This window comes from Nannospalax galili, unplaced genomic scaffold, assembly GCF_000622305.1.
Source record: "Nannospalax galili isolate Female #2095 unplaced genomic scaffold, S.galili_v1.0 scaffold1316, whole genome shotgun sequence".
NCBI lineage: Eukaryota > Metazoa > Chordata > Mammalia > Rodentia > Spalacidae > Nannospalax > Nannospalax galili.
The window spans coordinates 229,933-254,114 of NW_008337765.1; the positions used below are offsets into that span (position 1 = coordinate 229,933).

General features: G+C 46.5%; 2 protein-coding genes across 7 annotated transcripts in view; one reads left to right on the forward strand and one right to left on the reverse strand.

Moving 5' to 3' along the window:
* Positions 1 to 13,632, forward strand: part of Ggact (gamma-glutamylamine cyclotransferase) — a 33,937-nt gene extending 20,305 nt beyond the window's left edge. For 4 of the 6 annotated variants that reach the window (XM_029563378.1, XM_029563376.1, XM_029563377.1 and 1 more), the window contains exons 3-4: positions 6,574 to 6,629; positions 12,628 to 13,631. In XM_029563378.1, coding sequence (XP_029419238.1) covers positions 12,641 to 13,090 — 450 coding nt within the window. In that variant the 5' untranslated portion in view covers positions 6,574 to 6,629; positions 12,628 to 12,640 and the 3' untranslated portion in view covers positions 13,091 to 13,631. Of the gene's footprint in view, positions 1 to 2,774; positions 2,874 to 6,573; positions 6,630 to 12,627 lie in introns of those variants that run through there. The other 2 variants (XM_008832717.3, XM_017798059.2) reach the window with 2 other exon arrangements.
* Positions 13,633 to 14,653: 1,021 nt separating this feature from the next.
* Pcca (propionyl-CoA carboxylase subunit alpha) overlaps positions 14,654 to 24,182 on the reverse strand; it is a 448,536-nt gene continuing 439,007 nt past the window's right edge. The window contains exons 22-23 of the mRNA XM_008832725.3: positions 17,525 to 17,602; positions 14,654 to 14,989 (exon numbers count right to left, since the gene is read on the reverse strand). Coding sequence (XP_008830947.1) covers positions 14,921 to 14,989; positions 17,525 to 17,602 — 147 coding nt within the window. The 3' untranslated portion in view covers positions 14,654 to 14,920. The remainder of the gene's footprint in view (positions 14,990 to 17,524; positions 17,603 to 24,182) is intronic.

The window sequence follows — 24,182 nt, forward strand, 5'->3', positions numbered from 1 at the left end:
TGCAAACACTGAAAGAATTTGAATGCTTTGGGAGAAGCAATTAGTGTTCCCCCCTCCCCCCTGCTAAGAAAAGAATCAGGCTTAACTTTGAGGTCTGTGCTTTTATTTTTAAAGAATTTTAAAAAATAAAATGTTTAAAAATAGAAGCCAGGCACAATGGCACACCTGTAATGCCAGTACTTCAGAAGCAGGAGGATCGGAAGTTCAAGGCCAACCTGGGCTTCAGTAGTGTCTGGTTAGCTGCAGTTGTCAACTTGACACACCTGGGAAGAGAGAACCTCAACTGAGGAACTTCCTCCATCAGATTGGCCTGAGGCCATGTCTGTGAGGCATTTTCTCTATGTAGGAGGGCCCAGCCCACTGTAGGCAGTACCATCTCGAAGCAGGTGGGCCTGAGCTGTATAAAAAAGGTAGCTGAGCAAGACAGGGAGAGCAAGCCAGTAAGTAGCTCTCCTCTAGGGTCTCTGCTTCAGTTCCTGCCTTGAGTTTCTGCCCTGACTTCACTCAGTAATGGACTATCATCACTTGGAAGTATAAGATGCAACAAATCCTTTCCTCCCCAAGTTGCTTTTGGTCAGTGTTTTATCACAGCAATAGAAAGCAAACTAAAACAAGTAGTGAATAGTGAACCTGAGGCTAGCTTGAGTAACATAGCAAGACCCCATCTCAAAACAAAAACCACTGTGCTTGCATGTTGTGGCAGCTCATTCCTTCTTGTGCACTAATGTAGGCCACCAGTCTTTCCAGGTTCATACTCTGCTCTCATCCACTGCCTCCTCCTGCCTGATTACTTCCCAGGTAGTATCTTCTCTGAGTTTTTAAAGCGGCTTTAGCATAATTCTTGGCAACAGGAAGCCAAGCTTCTGAAGGTATGTTGCTGCTACCCAAAGAATTGAGTTTCCAAAGCCACTGGAAACAGAGTTCAGGTTTCTCTTGACCTGACCAGCTACTGTTATTGACACAGAGTCAGGGGACCAGGGTACATCACTTTGGAGTTTTCATTGGTAAATTGGATTTGTAGTTCCTTTAGCTCCTGGTCTTATGATTCTAGGCAGAAGTCCTCCAGGCTGTGGACTGCTGGTTTGTAGTGAGAGGGACTAACGGGTGGCCACATGATACGAGTTTCTAGGTTGTGTTCAGGGTTCCTTTAGTAATGGAAGTGGTCTTCTCCGGTGTTTCAAATCTGATACATTGTGATTGTATTTGTCAGCTGTTATGTTTGGGATGTTAAATGGTCCCCATAGGTACATGTGTTTGAATATTTGATCCTTAATACTGTTTTGGGGAGGTTGTGGAAACTTTAAGGGGTGGTCTAGATGGAAGAAGTGAGTAGATGGGGAGGTTGGGGTGAACCTTGAAGCTTATAGCCTGGCCCTGCCTTCTGTCCTGTCTGAGTCCTGATTTGCCCTAGATGTGAGCAAGCAGCCTCATACTCCTGCTGCTACAGCTCTGCCTTTCTCACTTTAAACCATGGGTCAGTATGAATCCTTCCTACCTTACATTGCTTCATCAGATGTTTTATCCCCAAAACAAGTTACTAGTATAGTGACCATCTTCCAAAATATTCCTGCCGATTGTCCTGTGTTGTTGGGTGGAGCCTGGTTGGCTGTTGTGGCTCCTACGTCCCTTCCCATGTGGTCTTGCTTTTCCTTGACTTTCCTTTCCCCTCTCATATACCCATGGTAGGCAAGAGCTTGGCCTTACCTTGAACTTGTCTTGGCTCTCTGCTCACTGCTCTTTATGGAATTGTTCCTCTTAAAGAAATCACACTGGTAAGCTATTAAATAGAGAATACATTTGGCCAAGCCTAGCCGGGGCCCTCACTTGTAGTTCTATTTCTTCACTTTTGAGTAAGTCAGAATTCTAAAATAATTATTCAAGAGTTGTTCAAATGGGTTAAGTTCTCATCTTTCTGGAGTATTTTGTTAGTAAACTACCTAGAAGGAAAGAGAATAGCTTTCTACAGCATTTTTAATTGCTGGCCCAGGCGCCTTCTGCAGTTTTTATGTTGGGAATACAACATTTATGTTAAATGGAGCTGGGAATGGAGAGCAGTGGTAGGGCACATGCCTAGCATTCACAAGGCCCTCAGTTTGATCCCTAGTACCACAAAAACAGCAACAAAGGTGTTACTAATACATTGAGTTGTCTTTGAAAAACAAAACAATATTCTAAGGTATAGACATTCCTATTTCAAACCCAGTTAGTCAAAGTATTTCTAAGTTTCCAAATAAAAAAAAAAAAAACAAAAAAACCAATAACCTATACTATAGAAAAATGAAGGAAGGGGCAGAGCAGTCTTCCCAAGCACTGGCTACTATTCTGGCAGAGTTGATTCAAAGCAAAACGGTGAAGCCCTCAGGGCCCACAAGGCAGACTGGAAACTACCTTCAGCCAGACCTAGATGCCCTATTTCCCTAGTTCTGCACAAACAAGACCCAAATTCCTAGCTCTTCCCTCCTTTACCAGGGTGCTAGCTCCAGGCAGAGTAAACACTTTTTGAGCAATTGCCAAGTGTTAGTTAATAGCGCACTCCCTTCCAGTAGGCCTGGAAAGGAATTCAGAAAGACAGATCATTTGCTGTGTTTCTTACCAAGTGTGGGAAATCACTGCCTAGTCAGCAGTTGGCGTGGATAGGGCCTTGGGTGGGTAAAGAAAGCTGAGTGTGTCCAGAGCCTGACAGGGACACCCTGTGCACCCTCATTCCTACCTCTTGTGCCTGCTGACTTGGCCTACTTTCCATAGGCTGCACAGGAGGATGTCTTGCTCTGTTTTAGTGCATGTTGGCTTCCAGAAAGTGATTGAATTTAACAGGCCAGCACAGATGTGTTGCAGAAAGACTTGGGAAACTCGATGCTTCTGGAAATCTAACTGTAAGTAGATAAACTTCTGTTTCTGATTAGGGATTGGGAGGCATGTTGCATTCCCTAACAGACACTAGTAATGACAGTTGAGACTCTGCAGCCTGCAGATTTTCTGTGCTACTTTTTTTCTCACTAGTTCTTATTTTTGAAATTTAGCCTTACTTTGTAGTCCACAGTGGCTTTGAATTCACTATCTGCCTCGGCCTCCAGACGCTAGAATTATAGGTGTGTACCACTGTGCCTGGCCATTAGTGTTTTGTGTATGAACATTGGACTATAATTTGTACACAGATTTGCAGACTAAGTGCACAGGACGGCGGTTTTCACAAATGGCTACCACTGTACAACCACTTGGATTAAGTTGGAAAGTGTCACTAGCTCCTCCACCAAAAGGGTCATATCTTCACATTGATTCCCTTCCCACCCTGCTAGGGGATGGCTCTTGAAAGATCTTGATCCCAGTTCAGCCCCATTGCTGTCTGTACTGGTCTCCCTGGGCACCTGGCTCCTCCCTGAGTCACCTCCCAGAATCTACAATACCCGCTTCTTTTCTTGCCTGGCCTCTGGTAGGGTGTGGACCAGCAATGGTAGCAGAGCCTAGCACTGTATGAGATACCTGTGGATTTGTACCCAAGTTGTGTTGAACCAGAGGGGTTTTAAGGGGACCTCAGAGCACACTCTGTGTGAGGACTTAAGCATGAGTGAGAGGAGCTGAAGCACTTAGCCGGGTCTAGGCCAATGCCAGCAGTCTCCCAGTGGCCATCCTGTTGCATTCAACTCTGAAATGCAAGTGGCACCAGCAGGTGGTCCTGGCAGTCATTGGTACCTTCTGAGGCCTGGAGCTGCCTGCTCAGCCTGTTGACAGGTATCTGGCTGCTGAGCTACTTGGAACAGCAGGGGCCAGCATGTCTCCACCCCAATGTACCTGGCCTGTGTGCTCAGGACTCCATCCCGGCCAGTGTTTGGGAATAGTCCAGCCACTCTTCTTCATACTCTCAGAATGGGCAGGAGTGCAGAGACGGCTGCCTGCATTATTGGTCACTGTGCTTTGAAGATGGCAATGCAATTGCCTTTACATTTTTTTTTAATCATATATTTTGTGTGTGGGGGGGGTACCTGTACCACAGAGTTCATGTGATAGAGGACAACTTGTGGGACTCATTCCCTCCTTCCACCCTGTGGGTCTCAGAGAATTCAGGTTATCAGGCTTGGTGGCAAGTGTCTTTACCTGCTGGACCATCCTGCTGACCTACAACTGCCTTTAAAGTAATACAGCATGATAAAGTAACTTTTGTCACAGCCAAAGTGTACAAACTCCCAGAATGGTTGCCAAGGGCAAACTCATGCAGCCCATGTGGCATCAGGGCCATAAAGCCCTGTTTGTTTTCCCAGACTTTTGAGAGTCTGGGGCTTTGAACACCCCAGTGGGTCCTACCCAAGGCGTCCAGTACTGCTAATGTAAGGTCAGTGTTTGGCTGTCTACTTTCCGGGGTATTGGTGGAGTTGGTGAGGCTGGCTCCAGCAGGAAGCCTTTGTCTTTGCTATAAAGAAATGAGCAGGCAACGAAATGAGAGCATCAAAGCATCTGCAGGATGCGGCCAGCCCTCCCTGGCGAGATGCCTGAGACCTCAGTGCCTGCTCCTGCTCACAGGCCAGGGCCAGGTTTAAAGTTCACAGCATCTTGTTTTTTCACCTGTTTCCTACAGTTCTAAGAAACTTCTGAAGAATTAATGAGTAACTATATCAGATACTTGGCCTTTGCTCCAAGGAAAATAGGGTTGTTGTGGGGGAGGGAGAAGGAGAGGGGAAGTGGCTTGTGACTGAGCTGCAAGGAGGTTTCTAGAAAATAAGGAATTTCTCTGTAAACATGCCCCTATGTTTACATGTCCATGTGCTTCTTACTTGGTTTCCCCACACTTAGGCATGTCCCTCGTGTGGCTGCTGGTGGATATAAAGACCGGGACAGCAGTCAGCACCATGTTCAGGTGTAGCTGGGTGGCCCGAACTGTAATCACTGTGCCCTTTATGAACTTGGTACCGCCACTTTGACCCAGACAGTGGATGATGAAAGCAGTTTATACGTTTTTTGCTATTGATTCTGTAGAGCAGGAGTTTCTGACTTTGAAACAATTACTCCTGCAGCCAGTGGTGAGCGGTAGAGCCAGGTCTGGTCAGAGACTGTGCCTCCCATATCCTTCATGGTCTTGACTTGACAATGGCAAGTATACTGTTACTTTCTTGATTTATCATATGGAGTAAAAAACATAAAGTTATGACATACGGAATTTTCTAACATTTCTTCTTGTCACTGAATTTTAATGCAAGCAGGGTGAATATCTTATTGAGGTACCTTTTCAAAAGGTTGTTCTTGTGCTAGGCAATGTCCATTTAAAATCCTTTTGTAAATTAATGTTGGAAGAGGGTATTAACCTTTTTCTTTGTTTAGTTCACCTGGTGTGTGTTTTTAAGTATGGATTGGACACGTGCTGTAGTCATGATTTAAACTATCTTAATTAAATGCTTAAATCCTGCCTCTTACACTCTTGCCACCAGGTGGCTAGTAAAAAAAACAAAACAAAAAACAGGACAAAGCAAATGATTATGCAGAGGACTTGTAATCACTTTCAGTTTCTGCTTAAGTGATGAAATATGAAACTATAGATGGATTGTGCTACAGGAAAGAAAACTGCTGAGTAACAGGCGTTTCAAGCAGTGTCCAGCCAGATGAACGTGCCCTATTCCCAAGTGTTTTGGTTTTGTAAAATATTGACGGTGTTAAAGTAGTCAGATTCTGCTGAGCTAAAGCTTCTGGAGACTCCGAGCCTGTTCTTCCTCTGGCTGACTTCTGGTCAGGCACCGTGTTCTTGGCCACAGCAGAGTGTGGGACAGGGGCTCAGCTTCCGCTCTTCCGTTCCTGAGCAGGGCATCTTAGTCCTGACCCTGCAGGTTGCCCACCTGCTCCTCATGGCATCTGTGATACATCCACAGAGAGAGTGCACAAATGCACTTGGTATAGGTTCTAGATCTCCCAGTGAAACTCTCTAAACAGTATCCATATGTGACTGTCTGGATTTCATGTTCTTTTAAAAATTTTTATCATTTTTATTTTACGTGTATCGCCTGCCTGCATGTAAGTGTACCTGTGTCAAGCACTGCCTGTGGAGGTCAGAAGAGGGTGTCACATCTCCTGGAACTGGAGTTAAGGATGGTTGTTAGTCACTATGTGAGTGTGGGGAACCAAATCCAGGCCCTCTGCAAGAGCAACCAGTGCTCTTAACTGCCGAGCCATCTCTCCAACCCCTGGATTCCATGTTCTTACTGGTGCAGTGGGATGAGGGAGTCAGGCGTGACGGATGGTGATTAATGCTTTCAGACTTATATCCACGGGGCACATCTGTTATCGAGAAGACAGCTACATAGGGCACAGTGTTTGCACAGTGTTGTAAAGGGAAAGGCAATCCTTCCCATGAACAAGAGAGACCCTACCACTTCTTGGCCAGTGTCATGTGCCTGCCCAGGCTCTCCAGTGCATTCTAGCTGCTCTTTGGGTCTCTAATTTATTCACTTTGACAAGTAACCTCTTGGCTGTACACCATTTCACTCACAACTTGCTTTTCTGATTCAAAGTGAACGTGAGTGCCTTAATCCTCTAATGGGAATTAATTGCTTGTTTCAGTGCTTAACTCTGATCCTTTCTCAATCCCCACAGGGACAGGTTGCTTCCTGAAGGATCTGTGTGTGCTGTTCAAAACACAATCAGAAAAGGTAATGATGTTTTTCTTATGAAAGAAGCCAGATATGCAGAATACTACCTAAGCAGTGTTCTTGGGCTGATTTTATACTAGACAGGATTCACTCAGCAGATTGCTTCTGAGAAAAGCCTAGCTTCTTTTATGAAAATAAGCTATTTTCTGCAGAGGAAAGTTACTGATTTTTTAGAGTTGGAAGTAATACATTATGTCCAAATCATGATTATATCATGTAATACTGAATTCATTCTTGGTTCTGAACAATTGTTAAGCCCACAGCCACAATGCTTTTAGGGGATTAGTTGAGAAAACTACAGCTAGTCCATATTTTTAGAAGGAGAAGCTGAGGTAGAGACCGGGGAAAGACAGGAAAGACAGGAAAGGGTCAAGGGGAAAAGGAAATTAAAGTCGTCAGGTGCTTATGGCTGGCACACAGTCAGCAGTCAATACAGATTTAGATCATTGGAAAATATGATGAGCTCAGTTTTTAAAAGGAGAAAACAGAAGCTCAGAGACTTAAAATTATTTTCCTCAGACTATGTAGTTGTGGCGTACTCAATTTAGACTTCAATTTAGATCTGTTGACATAAGTGCCCTTTTTTATATTTACCAGGCACTTTATCCTGAAATGCCCACCTGTGGCTGCCCTGTCTGATGTTCTGTGGGGAGGTTAGGCCCGTAGCCTGTGTGATCCAGCAGAATACTTGCCTTTCCATATCATGGTTCAGGCTGACTTGGGGACATCTACTTCACATTAAAGCAGAGACAAACAGCCATCTTTGTCTTGCTCTGGAAAAAAACCATTGGCTGACCTATACCAGTTCTGCCCCTATTAAATGAAGTTCTTGCACTTTTATCTAAGATTCTGACCTTAACTCAGTGCTGTGGGAAGATCCAGCAGTGCAGAGCAGGTGGGATTTGATGACACAGTCAGGCATGACTCAGGAAGTTACATCCCCTTTCACAGGCCTGGCCTGGGGGCCTGAGGCCCTGTAGTGTGGTCTAGCTATCCTGCCATTGTCATGGTTTCTTATGTCCTACTGTCCGTGACCTTCACAGCAGCTCTTGGTTCGACATGCCAGACAAGGACCAGTGTATATTATTTAGAAAGAACTCAAAGAAGAATCAACTAAAGCCAAAATTAGCTAAAGGAAAGGAAAAAAAGAGCGCAGGGGAAAAGGCTGGAGTAGAGATAGACAATAGGTAATAGGAACATGGTAGAGGAAAATCAGGGAAAACAGTTTAAAGCTGGGCATCTGAAAAAAAGCTGACAAAAATGACAAAGCTTGGGTGGGGAAAGAGATCCTAAACAACTAAAACCAGAAGTTAAGAAGGAGCATTATAACCCACGTTATACAAATAGAAAGGATGCCGTGAGCAACTGCAGTCAGTGAGATGGTTGACTCAGATGAGGGAGACAAAAATGCACACCTGCCAAGACTGAATCGTGATGAAGCAGAAAATCTTAACAGACCTTTAGCTACCGAAAGGAAGCTGGAAAGAGAGTTTTGTCAATAAAGCAGCTACCATGTAGGCCTGAGACCCAAGTTTGATTCCCAGCACTCACATTTTAATCAGAGCCAAGCATGGTAGTACAGTACACGTTTACAATCCCAGCTCCAGGGAGGGGAAGACAGGCTGACTCGGGTCTAGCCAAATTGACAAGCCCAAGGTCCCAGTGAAACACTGTCTCAAACAAACAGAAGTCAAGATAGTTGGCTCCTGAGGAACACCACCTGAGGCTGACTCCCCCCACCTCCACACACACACACACACACACACACACACACACACCTACACTCAAACATATGAAAAAATCTTGCCCCTCCCCAAAAGCCCAAGACCAGATGGCTTCTCTGGTGACTCCTGACCAACATTTAAAACACTAACTCCAGTCTTTGTGAAATAATTCCAAAAACTGAAGGAACTTTTCCAAATTCATTCCACAAGACATTACATTACCCTGATACCAAAGCCAGACAAGGATACTAAAGTTACAGGTTAGTGTCTCTACTAGAGTTGATATAAAATCTTCCACAGAACCCATTAACATTAAAAGTATTTCGTGCCTGCATCCTAGAATGTAAGGATGGGCCCATATATCAAATGCAATCACATTGACTGAATAGAAAAAAAAAAAAAAAAAAAAAAAAAACCTACAGTCACCTCAGTTGATACAGAAAAAAGCATTTAATAACATATTTCCAGACAATGCTCAGACCAGGAATAAAGGAAGTACCCTCAACAGAGTGAAGGCCATATGTGAAAACCCCAAGCTAGTAAACCCTGAGTGCTTTTCTTCAAAGACAAGAACAAAACAAGGGCAGCTGCTTTCCCTCCTTATACTCAGCATACACTGAGTCTTAGCTGGAGCAGTCAAGCAGGAAAAAGAAAGAGGCCTCCAAATGGAAAGCAAGAAGGAAATGGTCTTGTGTAGTTAGCATCATCTTATACATAGAAAACCCAAACTTTTAGAAATTAATGAATTCAGCAAAGCTGTAGTATCAAAAATCAATGCATAAAAATCAGCTGGATTCTTAAATGCTAACAGTAAACAATCTTAAAAGGAAATTAAGAAATTCCAGTTCTAATAGTATCAGAAAGAGATACTTAGGAATAAACTTAAAATGACACTGAAAATGATTTAAAATTGCTGAAAAAACTTAAACCCAAATGGAAGGACACCCCATGTTCATGGGGTGCAAGACAAGTGTCAGCCAAACCTTGAGCAATCTACAGATGTAATGTGTCCTTACCAAAACTACCAGCCATGCCTTTTGCCAAAATAGGAAAATCCAACCTAAAGTTCATATGCAGTTTCGAGGGTTCCCAAATAGACATATTGAGAAACAGTATTGGAGGTTGTATACTTCTTGATTCAAAACTTACTGCAAACCAGGTGTGGAGGCTCACACCTCTAATCCTAGCACTTAGACTGTAATGGATTGAAGGAAAATCCACAGACCTGCCCCCAAGCCAGCCAGCTGCTGGGCCCCTCTCTTGTACCATCTCACTTTCAGAGATGGTCAGTTTGACTATAAAAGGCCAGACATGGGGAGAAAATCTCTCAGAGAAACACAGGTTCGAAAGACGTGAAGAGAAAGAAACTTTCGAGAAGAGTGAGCTGATACTGCTTGTGTCCCAGAGCAAGAGGCTAGAAACAGGAGAAGAAAAATGCTGGAAATAAATGGAGAGCTGCCTTCCTGCAACAGAATGGGAAGATGAGCCTGGGAATGAAGGGAGAACACTGAGGGTCCCTCCACATCACCTGCCTGAACAGCAACAGAACCAGAAACTGGGCAGAGGAGGAGGGAGGAGAGGGAAGAAACTCCCCTATGACCCAAGATGATGGACTTTCAGGCTGGAACACCCAGCACCATGAATGAAAGAGAAAATCCATTTGAGCCCTATCTTAGCTTATCAGAAGAAGCCAAGGGACCCAAGCCTCGGAGAGGCAGCTCAGGCCCCAAGTGACCTTGGCTACCAGCGAGCCTGGGAACCAGGAAGATGGCCATGGCCTACCTGAGTCCCCTCAGGAGAAGAGTTGATTCCCTTCCACTATACTGTTCCCAAGAAGGAGAAAACATCTGAGGCTAAGTAGCAGCCAAAGGGAGGGCAAGGCCAGCTGGCTTGAGCCTACGGGTCTGAAGTGGTGAGGCAGGGTCATCACCACAGAAACCCATGCAGGTGTCATGCAAAACGGACACCCAGAGCAGTTTTAATTCCAGAACATTAAAACCAGAGCATATCTGAGAAAGGAAATCTGGTAGTGCACTGTGTGGTGTACCCGAGAGCCATCTGCCACAGTGCCAGTGCAGAGGTCAAACAGACAGCACAGAAGGTGCCAGGTTGATGGCAGGTCAGGGAGAGGTAGGAGCTGTGTCCCAGAATGGTAGATGTGGCTTACAGACACGAAGGGCTCTTCTGTGATGAACTCACCTGTTTCCAGGTCCTGTGATGGGCTGCTGTGATTACCTCATTTTACAGCTGATGAAGCTGCAGCTCAGAGAGGTTCAGTGATCTGCCCAAAGGCACACAGTAAGAAATAAACTCAGGATTTCAACAGCAGTTTGTACAGTGTTCATACCTGCCTTTTGTGGAGAAAAGCCAGAGGGAGCAGCAAGTAACCACATGGAAAGACCAGATGTGACAGTTGAAAGGCTTAGAAGCACTGCCTGTTGGGGGTCGGGGAGGAAGGGGCAGAGAACTGCATTTCTCTTTTCACAGGCTGAGCTTTCCCAGACACATCTTTTGATCTTCTCTACCTCCACCTCTGGGATGGAACCAGAGCCCGGCACTAGCTAGGCAAGTGCTGTATGACACCAGCTCCTCTTCTTCCTGCGCTGGGAGCCTCTCCCCAAAGCCCAGACTCTCATGTCTGGCAGTGCTGGCAGGGGGCGGTAGAGCATAGACAGGGCTGTGGAGAGGCCCTGCTTTTTGAATGCTTATTTGCATTTCCTAGTCACTTTCTACACAAGTCACTCTCATTGTTATATAATGGTCTGTAGCCCAGACCCAGGCCGGCCATAAGCATTAGTTTTACATGGAGCCAAGGTTGCTCTGGGTCACAGTGAGTCACTGTGAAGTCATTACCCACCAAGACCTTGAGAAAAAAAAGTGGTGCTGACAGGTGCTGTGAAGTTTTAACTGGGTCTCAGTGCCAGGCCTGGAATGTAAATGTGGTACTGAAACCTTGGTTCTTTTTGGAAGCTGGGATCCAAGTTGTTAATGTATGTGTTTACGTCTCGTTATTCCTGATCTACCTGTAGTATCTGCTATGCAGATTCAAAGCCCTTTAAAATACTGAAAACTAATTGTTTAAGAAAGCAGCCAGTCTGCGGGTCTTGAGCTGCTGGGCTATCCCCATCTGACAGACAACCACCTTCTCAGACTGGATACCTTCCATCAACAGTGACGGTGTGTGGCTGACCTCTGCAGCGGCCTCAGCCACACCATACAACATCATCAAGGGTGGGGTATAGCGTACTCACAGGACTGGATGCTTTGGGATGTGACTGCCGGGGCCTGTCCAAGGCTGCTTCTGGCAGCTGCTGCTTCCAATGAGCAGGGCAGGGTGGGGTGGTTGGTGAAGGATGTCAGTATGTGTCAGTCATGAGGTCAGGCCTGTGCCTCTGAAACACGAGTGTCATGGAGGCCTAAGTGAGGCCATTTGTACTCAGTGGCCAGCTGCAGAGGCGGTCCTTTGTTCTGTTCCCACCCCACTGTGATTCCCACCTGAGATGCTTGGGCTGTTTCCAGATGTAGACTATGCTTGAGTTCTCTCTGACACTGGGTCAGTCTGTCAGGGTGGCTGACAAGCCTTGACTTCCTACTGTAGCATTGCTGTGGTAGCGGATTAGCCACAAAAAAACAGGGCTCTTTGCCCAATGTGCTAGCTATCCTTGTACTGCCAGGTCTTCGGGAGGATGAGCAAGAGGATCAGCTGAGCTCAGAGCTACCACCAAAGTACTTGCAAACACATGGAAGTTTCCCTCTCCCTGTCCCATGGTGCCTGCTGTGCTAGGTGAATGTTTTACTTCTGAGCTACAGCCCTAGTCCAAGATTTTTAAGTCATAAGGATCAAAAACTCCAGGGCAGGCTGGCCTGATGCCTTTCTGTTTTTAAATGGCTGGGAGAGATGATTTGGTGGTTAAGAGCATTGGCTGCCCTTGCAGCTAAAAACTTCCCGTAACTCCAGTTCCAGAGGCCTCTTCTGGCCTGTGCCAGCATTGCATGCACATAATGCACTTACATCCATGCAGGCAAAACATTCATATGCATAAAATAAAAATAAATCCAAATTAAGTAAATGGCTGTGAGAAACTATTTCATGATGTGAAAACCGTATGAACTTCCATGTTCACAGGCAAAGTTTAACCAGGACAGTTTCCTTGGCCAGCAGAGTGGAGAGACTGATGGAGCACTGGCCCTGTAGTCCAGAGGACGCCAGAGACAGCTGTGCCGCCGGCCAGCTCTTCATGTGCTGACATGCCTGCCTGTGTTCTCATTCGCAGCCCCTGCACCCAGATGGCCCACGTCTTCGTGTACGGCACGCTGAAGCGAGGCCAGCCGAACCACAAGGTCATGCTGGACTGCTCGCATGGCTCAGCGGCCTTTCGGGGCCGTGGCTGCACAGCTGAGCCTTTCCCACTGGTGATCGCAGGGGAGCACAACATCCCATGGCTGCTCCACCTGCCAGGTAGGGGCCACTGCGTGTCAGGTGAGATCTACACAGTGGACGAGCAGATGCTTCGCTTCCTCGATGACTTCGAAGGCTGCCCTAACATGTACCAGCGCAAGGCCCTGCGGGTGCGGGTGCTTGAGTGGGAGGGCGTCACTGGTCCAGGGGAGAGCCTACAGTGCTTCGTGTACAGCACAGCCACCTATGCCCCTGAGTGGCTGCACCTCCCCTACCATGACAGCTATGACTCAGAGGGCCCACATGGGCTGCGCTACAACCCCCGGGAAAACAGGTGAGGAGGCTGTGGAACCAGCAGATGTCGGCAAGACAGAGGGTGCCCAGCTCAGGCAGAGCTGGCCCAGCTGGACAGATATCGGTCTGCAAAAGCCTGTGACACAAATTTTGCAAGTAATTTGGACATCCTAGTATCAAGACTGTACCCTCAAATCTGATATTACTTACTATTGTTTGCTATTCAAGGAGTTCCTGGCCTTGAATATATTAGATAAGAAACACTTTGTTCTCAAGTCCCCTAAATGGTGTTTCGAGGACTTACCATCCTTTCTTGGGATTTTTTTTTTTTTTTGACTTGTTTAGTTCAAACCTGAAGATCATATCTTCAGTGACTAAAGATTGGGGTGTGGTTCGGTTTTGGGGGCTGAGTAGAGTCCTAGCACCTAGAAAATTGGCAGTGAAAGCTGATTTGAGATGGCTCAATATAAACTCTTCAAGAAAACATGCTGTACCTTAGACTATGTACCCCTTGCTCCTTGCCATTTTCAGATCATAGACTATTAAAATGTTCATTTATAAGTGTGGTGTTGTTGTGTTTGGTCTTTCTGGTGTACTTAACAGACAGTTCTTTTCATTCTAATCTAGCCAAGACAAGAGCACTCACTTGCTGGGAGACACAGCTGAGCACTCGGACTTCATGTCCTTGATGGCTACCCAGCTCCCAACAGCCCATCCCATCCTTGCCACCTGAAGGTGCAGCCCTTGGGGGTGGGCCTTTCAGAAGAACCAGCACATTAGTAATTTGTTCCTCAGGCCTGACAGAGGCTTAGCTTCCAAATACAAACAGCACTTAAAATAATGTTAGCAAGGCATGAAGTACCAATTACCATCCACCTCCATCTGATAATCTGTCAGCATAGATGCAAGTCTCATACAACTTTGCTTCTGCTTCCCAGCAAAGTAGAAAATGGATTCCAAGAATTTCAGAACCAAGTGAAAATGCAGCTGCTGGGCCAGAGCACCCCCATCCTCTGCTGGGCCAGAGAACCTCCCCCCATCCTCTGCTGAGGCTCACTCACTCAACTTAATGGTAGACTGTAATTGCTAACTGCATCTGGCACAAAAACATCACTATTTTTAGCCCCGCTTTCTAATAGGATGCTTGCTTCACAAAACAGAGCAAGGATGGCTATCAGCTGATGGGCGGGCAGCCCCCACACAACAGGGTGAGGCTGCTGGGCACTCCAGGAGCACCAGCCTGTGTTGCAACATGGGTGTCCTCAGATCAGGGCAGGCAGCACCCTGTGTACCAAAAGCCCTACAGTCACCTTCTGACTCTAGCCATCCAGTGTGACAACAACTGTACAGCCACAGCAGGGGTTTTCCAGAGCCTTCATCTGTGCTACCTGGTCTCAGGAAGTCATGAGTGTTGGAAGAAGGAAGGTCATCAGATTATAAAATGGCAAATGCTAATGCAATTGGAGCAGAGAGATGGGGGTCTATGTAGATCTTTATATAAATCTTTAAAGGCTCACAATGAAATGCTGGTACTTACAGTCAGCTGGCACAGCCTGTCGCCTGTGTGCATTGTCTTCATTCAGAAAAAAAGGGAAAACTAATATTTAGACAAATGCTTGGTTTTATTGATTTAATTTTGACACTAGGAAATCTCACAGCAGAAGTACAAATCATATGTACAAGTATTTATATCAATAAAATTTTCCGTTGGTGATTTTTTTGGCAGAATGTCGGGGTTTGCCTCCTCTGAGGAATAAATATGATGTAGAACCTGCTGCACAGGAGTGTTCCTGTAAAATGCTTGAATAAATTGAGTGTTGGAGAACAATAGAAGTGCTAATTAAAGCGCTGGTGACTGAAAGGCTATAAATACTTCATTCCAGCTCCACCAGCAGATCTCCTTCCCCAACTGTATCTCCAGCTTTGCAATGCACCGACTTCACCTTGAATGAGAAAGGGTGAGGGGAGAGAATCAGAAATGGGAACCAGGAGGGGCAGTTATCCTACCCTCTTCTGAGATAGCAGGGCCCATGTGTGTGAGAGACAGGGCTGTCACCCTCCCCCTGCCTAGTCTGTCCTGTCAGCCTAAGAAAGTTCTCAAGGAATTCAGGCTGTGGTTTGCTCATTGGGCCACTAGGGCCAGGCACATCCTGACCTGCCCTGTCCATGCTAGTGACTGAAGCACACCCATCTCTACCTTTCCTATGGTTTGGGGGACTATAGTGTATATTTAGTGGCCTGGTAAAAAACAACTGCCTAGGAACTAGAGAGATGGCTTGGCGGTTAAGAACACTGGTTGTTCTCGCAGAAGACCCAATTCAAATCCCAGCACCCACATGGTAGCTAACAACTGTCCGTAACTCCAGTTCCAGGGGATCCAACAGCCTCTTCTGACCTCCGAGGGCATTGCACGACATGGGTGCATTTACCTACATGCAGGCAATACACGCATACACATAAAATATTAAAAAAAAAAAACAACCAAAAACTGCCTAATAGTCCAAACAGGCACACACACACGCACACACACACACACACACACACACACACACACACACGCACACACACACACAAGACTTCTTAGCCTGAACACTGCCTCCTTCTGAAGGGAAATGAAATGATTCAATATTTTTCCCTTGTCTGTGTGACAGAATGCAGAGCTGTGCCACGTTCTGATGATTTCTCCTGAGCATATTCGTGTCTTGCTTGCCCAAGTTTATGATCAGATTTAAAAGGAGCGAGCAGAGGCTGAAGTGTAGAGAAGGCTCTCATCTGCCTCCTTGGAGATGACTGCTTAAGCCATGAATGAACACGGTGGGTTTGACCAAACTAGCCACATGGGAAATAGGCAAATAATATTTCCAGTGGTGGTTGTCTGGGTTGCTGCAAGGGCCTGTGTCCCCATCACTCATGTGCAGACTAGACAAGCCCTTTCTCAAACTCCAGCCCAGAGTTTCTATGAGCAGTGTAGACCAGTCAGTTACTACTTCACAAGCTATGGGGGAAATGCTATCTAGAATAATAAGGTCTGCTTCAGGACCCAGATCTTCAGACGGTTACATACGGTATGTGTTTCACGATGGCACAATTCCCAGGTTAAGAACCACCAGCCTTAGACTTGGCCAGCCCCACTCTTGTGTCTTACAGGGTTGAACTCCGGAGCCTTGGGGACAGAGGCTGGAATGGACAGGAGGGACTCCAGCTAACAGGGATCTGGCCAGAGCAGAGACTGACCCCAGTAGCACTTCTGGAAGTGGTTCTGGGCTACTGAGGATGAGGGAGGAGCCAGCCAGGCACCAAAAGCAAGGAAATAAGACACCCCAGTTGATGGGGCTCCATGTACCACAGGTGTGATAGATATGCTGACTCAGCACCCCAGTCAGCCAGCCACCCAGGGCCCTTGGCCTGATTATGGCACCCATTCTTGGTACCCTCATGACTAGGCCAAGTTCTTACCATTGTACTAATGTGGTATTCCCAAAGAACAAGTAAAATGGATTTTACATGAACAGAAACATTTTTGTCCATTTATTTTTTTAGGGGGCATGGCATTCCTTATGATCTTCCTGCCTTAGCCTCTGGAGTGCTGGGGTTATAGGCATGAGCCACCATGCGTGGCTTAGAAATGATTGTAAAGACTGCAGTTCCAGCCATTTGACACTGTCAAAGTCACCAACACTGTATGGCCATCTGAACCTGTTCCAGCCTGGCAGCAGATTGGGGCCACCCAGTCTGTACAGGGCTTTCTGCTCTCCCCTAGGCCTTCCTCCGAGATTCAGTCACATTGTCTTGTGGAATGACGGACCACAGGACAGAAGCTGGGTGATGTAAATGGCTGTAACAGACATATTTCTATGAACAGTGCCCACAGCAGAGGACATAGCCCATCACACTCCACCATGCAGATACTTTCAAACAAAGGGATATTCCTAGCAATGGCATCTCTTTAGTCACAGGAAGAAGAGCAAAGTGCATAGCAGGGTCTTCAAGAAGTCCCTCCCCCCAACAAATTTTAGTACTGATGCCTCTTTCTCTTTTTCTCCTTGAATCATTAAGCCCCCGACTTGTACTTGGGGCTTCAGCTCCTCCATCTACAACTAAATCGTTTCCTTCATGGGGAAACTATCTTGAAGAGTTACATTAATTTTTGCAATCTGTAAAAACATTTCCTGCCATGAATGTCTCAAATAGCTATCTGCCTCCAAGATAGATGTAAACCTCAAAAATTAAAGACGCCTTGATTTGAAAGACATTAAGGTCAAGAACAATTGTTCTTTGACTACCTGAACATAATACAGAGACTCCTTCCTGGAAGGTCTGCTCTCTAAGAGGGAGAGACACTGACTTCCAGACCCTAATGTCCTCCCCGAGGAAGGGACGGGTGGCAGTCCATTTCACCCGAACCATTCATGTCTCAAAGGTAGAGACTGCATGTCCATCACAGACTAGAGTAGGCTGGCAGGAACTTGGGGACATACCTTGCCTGTTTTCCCAGCTGTCATACTGTTCTGCATTTTCATAGCTTCAATCACACAAATTTCATGACCTTCTACTACCTGGAAAATAGGTTAAAATAGACAAGTTTTAAGAACATTCTATTTTACAATAATGCCCAAGAGTGAAGCCATTCAGTTCTTTGTCAGACACATTGAAATATTCATGGAACAAGTACCAACAACCTCTGATGGCTCTCACTCCAGTTCATCCCTAGGGAGCAGTGGGGAAAGGCCATTCTCCCCATCATCAGGTCTTCAGCAGGAAAACCCATACTGGAAGGAAGATTGGGAGTGCTGCACGTGAGGCTTCCGTGGGGCTCTCACAGTCTGCCAAAGGTGGTACAAAGCTACTAATCCACTAACCTGCCATGTCTGTCTGTAATAGGCGAATGCTTACAGACCAAAGGACTCACCACTGGTTGTCTGGAGTTGAAGGACAAGGGGTGTGGCTACTGATGGGTAAAGGTTTCTTCATGGGGTAATAAAAATGTTCTAAAATTGACTGTGGTGATGATTACACATCTATGCACAGATTAACACCATCAACTTATATACTTTCTCTGTATAGTTTAAAAGGGTGATGAACTATACATGAATTATAACTTATAAAGCTCTTACCAAAAAATAGCATGTCTTAACTATAGTGCTGGGGAGCTGAGGACAACATCCTAGTACCAGGGCCGTAAGGACCACTGTCCTTTTCGTCTTCAGACACACAAGTACTGACACTGAGGTACCTCCTGGGAAGTACCTTCCCACACAGCAAATGGCTTCTCCAGCTACAGCCAGTCCTCACAAGGAGGCCCAGGTGTTCACTCAAGCCTGTGTCTGGTGCTTGCCTTTGACAGTGAGGGAGCTCCAGGCTCAGCAGCACATACCACGGGGCAAAGCTGGGGCTTCCATCCAGGAGTCAGCTGTGACTAAAAGCTACACTACTCCCTTCTTTCTGGCCTTGGTTAAGCACCAAGGAGTTGGGCCAGGATTTTTCTCTCTGCTTTGTGGAAAAGGGCCTCTTGCTCTATGAAATGGTGGGATGGGACGAAGGCTTCATGGAGTGCTGCTGGGCATGCTGGCTGGGGTTGGGGGTGGGGATCCTGGACAGTCAAACCACTGTGGCTATGCTGGCCAATGCCACAGAAGGGCCTGGAGAATGTTCTTTCCTGCCATCCCCAAATGATCTCCAAGTCCCCTCCCGGCTCCCCATGTGGCACAAGCTGTCTTGCTGGCAATGGGAGTGCCGGAGCTCTGTGCATTCTTCCCTCTGCTGTTCAGGTGGTGGGCTGTGTTTTCCTGGCACAGGGATATAGGAAGAGAAGGGGATGCCAAGACTTCGGTGCTGGCACGGAGGAGAGGCACTGCTGACAAGTGGGCTTGGAACACAGTGCTTGCTGCCGCTTTTGATTCATTTCACCTGGCGTGTGCATTGCATGCACAGTGAAGAAGACACTCGAAAGGACTGATCTTCAAAATGTGGGGGACAGGAGAGGCTAGCACCAAGATGATGCAAATGCCCCAGTTGGAGGTGTCGGAACACTTATTCCATGATGCTGTCATTTTAGAGCTTTTTTTTTTTTCTCTCCTCAAATGCAAGTCAGGGGCCAAGAACACCAGGAGAAGGGCAGGTGTCACAGCCACACAGGAAAGGACTATGGGTCTAGCCACAGCAGGAACAGAGCTAAGAGCCGGTCTAGCAGCCAGACTGAAATTTCCCTGACCCCAGGACTGGCCCCCAGGGAACAGCACAGATGGCTCCCTTGGGAATGGACCCAACTCTCCACAGAACACCTTAGAAATTCTATTAAAAAATGAGGGCTCAAATCTCCACCTCTGGGCTCTGGTCACTATTCCAGTCAGATGGATGCATTCCCACATGCTAGCCTTCCACACCCCACCTGGGCTGGTTTCCTCTGTGAGCAGCTGAGAACCCAGGGATGGCTCAGTGCCCCCTCGCTGCACCCCTAGTTTCCTCGTGGGTGGGCCAACCTCAATCCCACTGCTAGCAGCTGTGTCTCCCGCCACTGCTTGTCTCTCCTCACCCCAATTGCTCGGGATCTGCTGGCCAGGCTGAGAAGCAGCTCACCACTCCTCCTTACATGGGTCTTCTGTAAGAAGAAACGAAGCCTGGGGAGTGCTAGGGACATGCCCACCAGCCAAATGACAAGGCCCACAGCAAACACTAAGGAACCGCTTCACCAGGCTACAGCTGCCCTCCAGGTCCTGTGAGAGCCCAAGGTCAGGAGAGGTGGGCCAGTATAGGAGGCCTTGCCACTGCTGCCCACTCACCATCCTTCCTGGCCAGCTCTGGATGCTTGTAACAAGGCTGAATTATGAAGAGGTGACCTACGGATTATTAATATGATCAGAAAAGGGAAGTCTCAAAATTGTCCCTCTCTTTGTGAAGCTGGTAATGTGATGAAAAGTGAGCGTGGCCTGATGGGAAGGGATGTTGTTTTCTGTTCAACCCTCAGTACAGCAGCAACTCACAGTGTTAGATCTGGGTCCTGCACCTGCCTTTCTCCTAGTTCCTCTTACTGTCTGCTGGTTTCCCAGCATCATTTAGCTCTGAGGAGAAACCTAAGTTATTCCCCTCTCCCTCTCTCCTCACTGTGAGCGATGCTTTGTAGGCTGTTTTCTTGAGGCAGCAATTAGAAAGTGTTCCTTGATGCCCTACAAGACAGCAGCGGCATGTTTAGCCTACAAGGATCATGCTACACACACATGCACACACACAAGTATAAAAACAGCTATGCAGACAAGCTTGATCTAATTTCAACTAAATTCATCCCTTAGTGATCAATGCAGTATACATTAGCTGCAGTCTGTGGGTGGGGACTATCACTGGAGGGTGTGCTCCCAGCCAGGCTCCAGATCCCACTGAGTGGCAGCATGGGGCTCAGCTTCCAGCTGCTGGAACCTCTTTACCCACATTGCCCATACCTGCAGATCATGCCTCACACATTGGCAGTGCCTAGCTGGGCAGTCCCCATCACAGTGCCCACCCCTGCAGCATGGGTGCCCACATGCTTCTCTAACACTTTTGTGAATCATCTGATAAGACTTACTGATTGTGACAAGCTGTCTCCAGCTCTGGGCTTACTAAATAGTCACAAGCCTGGCAAGTCTTTCCGATGAAGCCAGTCGGCCTGATGTACTTCTCTGCTCCCTGTCTAATTGGTGCAAAGTTTGGAGGCCTGAATCCTGTATCTTTCATCCAGCTTATTGCATCCTCTCCTCTGACATGGGGTCAAGGTTCACATTCGAATCCGATTATCAGAGTGGCCCTCATTAAGCAGGAGCCAGGCTTACCCGCAAATGAGTAAGCTTGCAAGAGAACTCAAGCCATTTACTCAGCAGATTTTCACATGTTTCAGGGGCCTGAATGTCACCCAGCATCACTCTGTGCTGAGGAGTTTCAGACATCTCCAGCTGATGATTAATTGTGAGTGATGGGAAATAAAATCCAGCGAAGCCAGCTGCTTGCCATGGTCGGCAAAATGACTCTAATGGAGAGAGGCTGCCAATTTTCCAGTTTTACTGGCAAGTCTTCCAAGTGTAATTAAGGGAAGTTATAAATGATATGGAAATCTATCAAGTTCCATTTATTTTCAGAGGACTCCTTTCTCTGGGGACTTTTATCTTGAAGCTTATAGTATGCTTTGTTGTGCTAATGATTTAAGCCACATCTTGTTTCTGATTAAAGCTCCCAATCTCCTTCTACCACGACTCCTTCACTCCTTCCACCAAGATTAAAAGACACAGAACCTTCTCCAGTCCATGCCCCCCTCGGAAAACACACTCCAACTGGGACCTGTTTGGCAACGTGTATCGTTCTAACTGCAAGCTGCCATCACCTAAGAAAGCTCAAAGAAAGTCCAGGAAGGGAAAGAGAAAGGGGGAGTCTCTGCCAAACATAAAAGGAAGCCCCCAAAAGGGGAACCGCAAAAGCCGTGCTTGGGACCAGATAGTCACAGAAGGTGCTGTAGCCCGCTAATGTTATTTGATTTGGAATAAAAGCATGAAAATGACGGCAGAGGCCTAAAATCGGAGACGTAAAGGATGGCTGCACAGTGCTCCATTTCGCAATTTCATCCTTCAGAGCCACAAAATGGGGGCGATACAGTGACTGGATGAGATTTACAGTAACAGCTGTGGTCTTCCCACACAAGGGAGGCCCTTCTAATGGGCTGAGGTCTGTTTGCAACAGACGGGGAGGAACAAAACAAGGTCCCCTATTAAGGGTGTGCAGTCCTATTTCTGATGGAGAAAATCATTATGGGAGTTAGGTTTCCTTTAAGATAGCCCCTTCCCTGTTTTGCAGTCCAAACCCAGGGCTGTGTTAAAGGTGCTATTGCTTAAATACGGGACAGAGGATGCAAACGGTGTCGAGTTTGTCCCCCCACTGGAAGCCCACTCTGTAGCAACTGTAAAGAATGCAGAGGAAACTGTGCCAGTGGCATATGGCTTTCTACTGTGCTAAACATTCATACAAAAGACAGGTTCATCAGTCATTGGAGTATCTGGATAAAAAATTAGCTCCTGATGGATGGTATTTTGAGCTTACCTGCTGCTAGTACATTACCAGAGAAACACAGGTTTTGAAACCCACATGACATTAGAAACTGCAGACCATGAAACACGACACATGCAGAAGCACATAATGCACGCCAGATTATACAAAATAATAAATAAGCTATTTAAACCCTCTGCCTAAAATGGGCCCGCTGCAAGGAACCCTGGGTCACTTCTACGCAGGCCAATTAATGCACAGCATCTGCTGTATAGAAGCAGGGCACGAAGCACTTCCGAATGATTTCGGCAATTAAAAGAAAACTGTTTCCTGCCTGTTCAGACAGCAACTGTTTCCCTGCAAGAGTGAGCACCAAATCAGTGTGCAGCTGAAAAATTCAGGCCCCTTTTGGGGGGAGAGGAGCAGAGGGAGGGCGAATCTTTATGGGAAAAGAAGCCTTCTTTTGTTGTCCTGTATTCTGTGTTTTTCTGCCAAGTGAGACAGAAGGCTGGACTAACCGGCCCACTGCAGTCCCCCTTCTGCTGCAACGGTCCCCCTGAAAACCAGGGATCTGAGTCAACCCTCCTGACTGCATCACACAAGTGAAAATCCTTCTATTCCACCTTTAAAGTGTCTGCTTAGAATACAGGTGTCCAAGCCCCACACATTTTAAGGAGCAGAGATCTGAAGGCGGCGGATCTGATTTGCTAGGGGGTAGGCTAGACATTATCCCAACTTCTTTTTTCTGAACTGCAAACATGGGCTGCTAAATACCCCAGGCCTTTCCTGGAGGAAGAATGTGTATCTCACGGAAAGTGGCAGGGAGATGGGACCCCAGGAGGTCACAGTTGTTTAAGCAAGGATGGAGCCAACATCAAATTATAAAGAGGACCTGGCAGTGGACAGAAACCTCCAACCCCTCATCTGCAACACTCGTTGCCAGCAGACTCTAGAGGAGGGAGAGGAAGAGGCCCCATGTTCAGCAGGGCTCAGGACTCTGGGACTCAGGTCTGCTGGGTGCTGCCTTTGGCTCTCTTTTCAGAGTCCCTGGTATAGTGTAGTAGAAGCTTGGGGGCTCACGAAGGAATTCAGATTGTGGCCAATGTAAATCAAGTCCAGGTTTTCTAAAAATTCCTTAAAATGAAGAAAAATATGACTCCCTACTGCCCTCTAACTTAGCTTAAACCCACAGCCAAAGCCTACAGTTACAAAGGGAAAAAGTTCAAATTGACATGTTTTACAGTCCCTGAAAGAAACCAATCTGGATTCACTACCTTTGAGAAGCAGGTTGTTTTAAAGGACTCGGGGAAAGGGTAGTTTCTTTTTTAGCTTAGTTTAATATATTTTCAAAAAAGAGAAAAAGTTATTTTGAATCTTGGCAAGGTTGAGAATGGTCATCTTTAAAACTGCAGCAAACAAAGCTAACAGGCCTTCTCATCCCAGGGAGCTCATTCCTTGAAAAACAAAACCAGGGCTGAGCTTTCACATGACTTCTGCTCAATATGCAATGTACTGACTGATTCATCAAAATATTTTTATTTTATAGTTAGCACTAAGTTAAGTTGTAAAAATTTCCAACTGTTACAACAAAAACCATCCCCCCAAATTTAAAAAGAAACGTTACATGGAAAAGGGCTGAAAGGAGAAGTTCAGGAGAGTCATTTAGAAGACAGGGCTGGAGCTGGAGAAAGGCCACAAGGCAAGTTCACGGGATGTGCAACATTTTATTGTGAGTAAAAGCTGAACCAAATACAGCTAAGGCGAGCAGAGAGTACACGGGTGCTTGTAAGATGACTGGCCTAACTTTCTGTTTCATGACTTACAGGCTTACAGTGATCCCGAGTGTATGATTCTGTGTCTATGTGTTAAGGAATTCAATCTGTGATCTGGGTGCAAAACTGACTTCTCCTCAGATAAACTGCTTAAACAACCACTGCTATAAGATACATAAATTAATTATTGACATCATCCTCTGACTGCAAATCAGGGTATCCACAAAATAGAAAAGAATCTATTCTTTCTAGTTTGGCCCCTCTGCCAGAGAAAGAGGCAGTTAAGGACCCTGGATGCTTGAGGCACCCAAGTGCCATGCTAGACACAGGTATCTTGAGGCCCAGTCCAGCCCTTCTATCT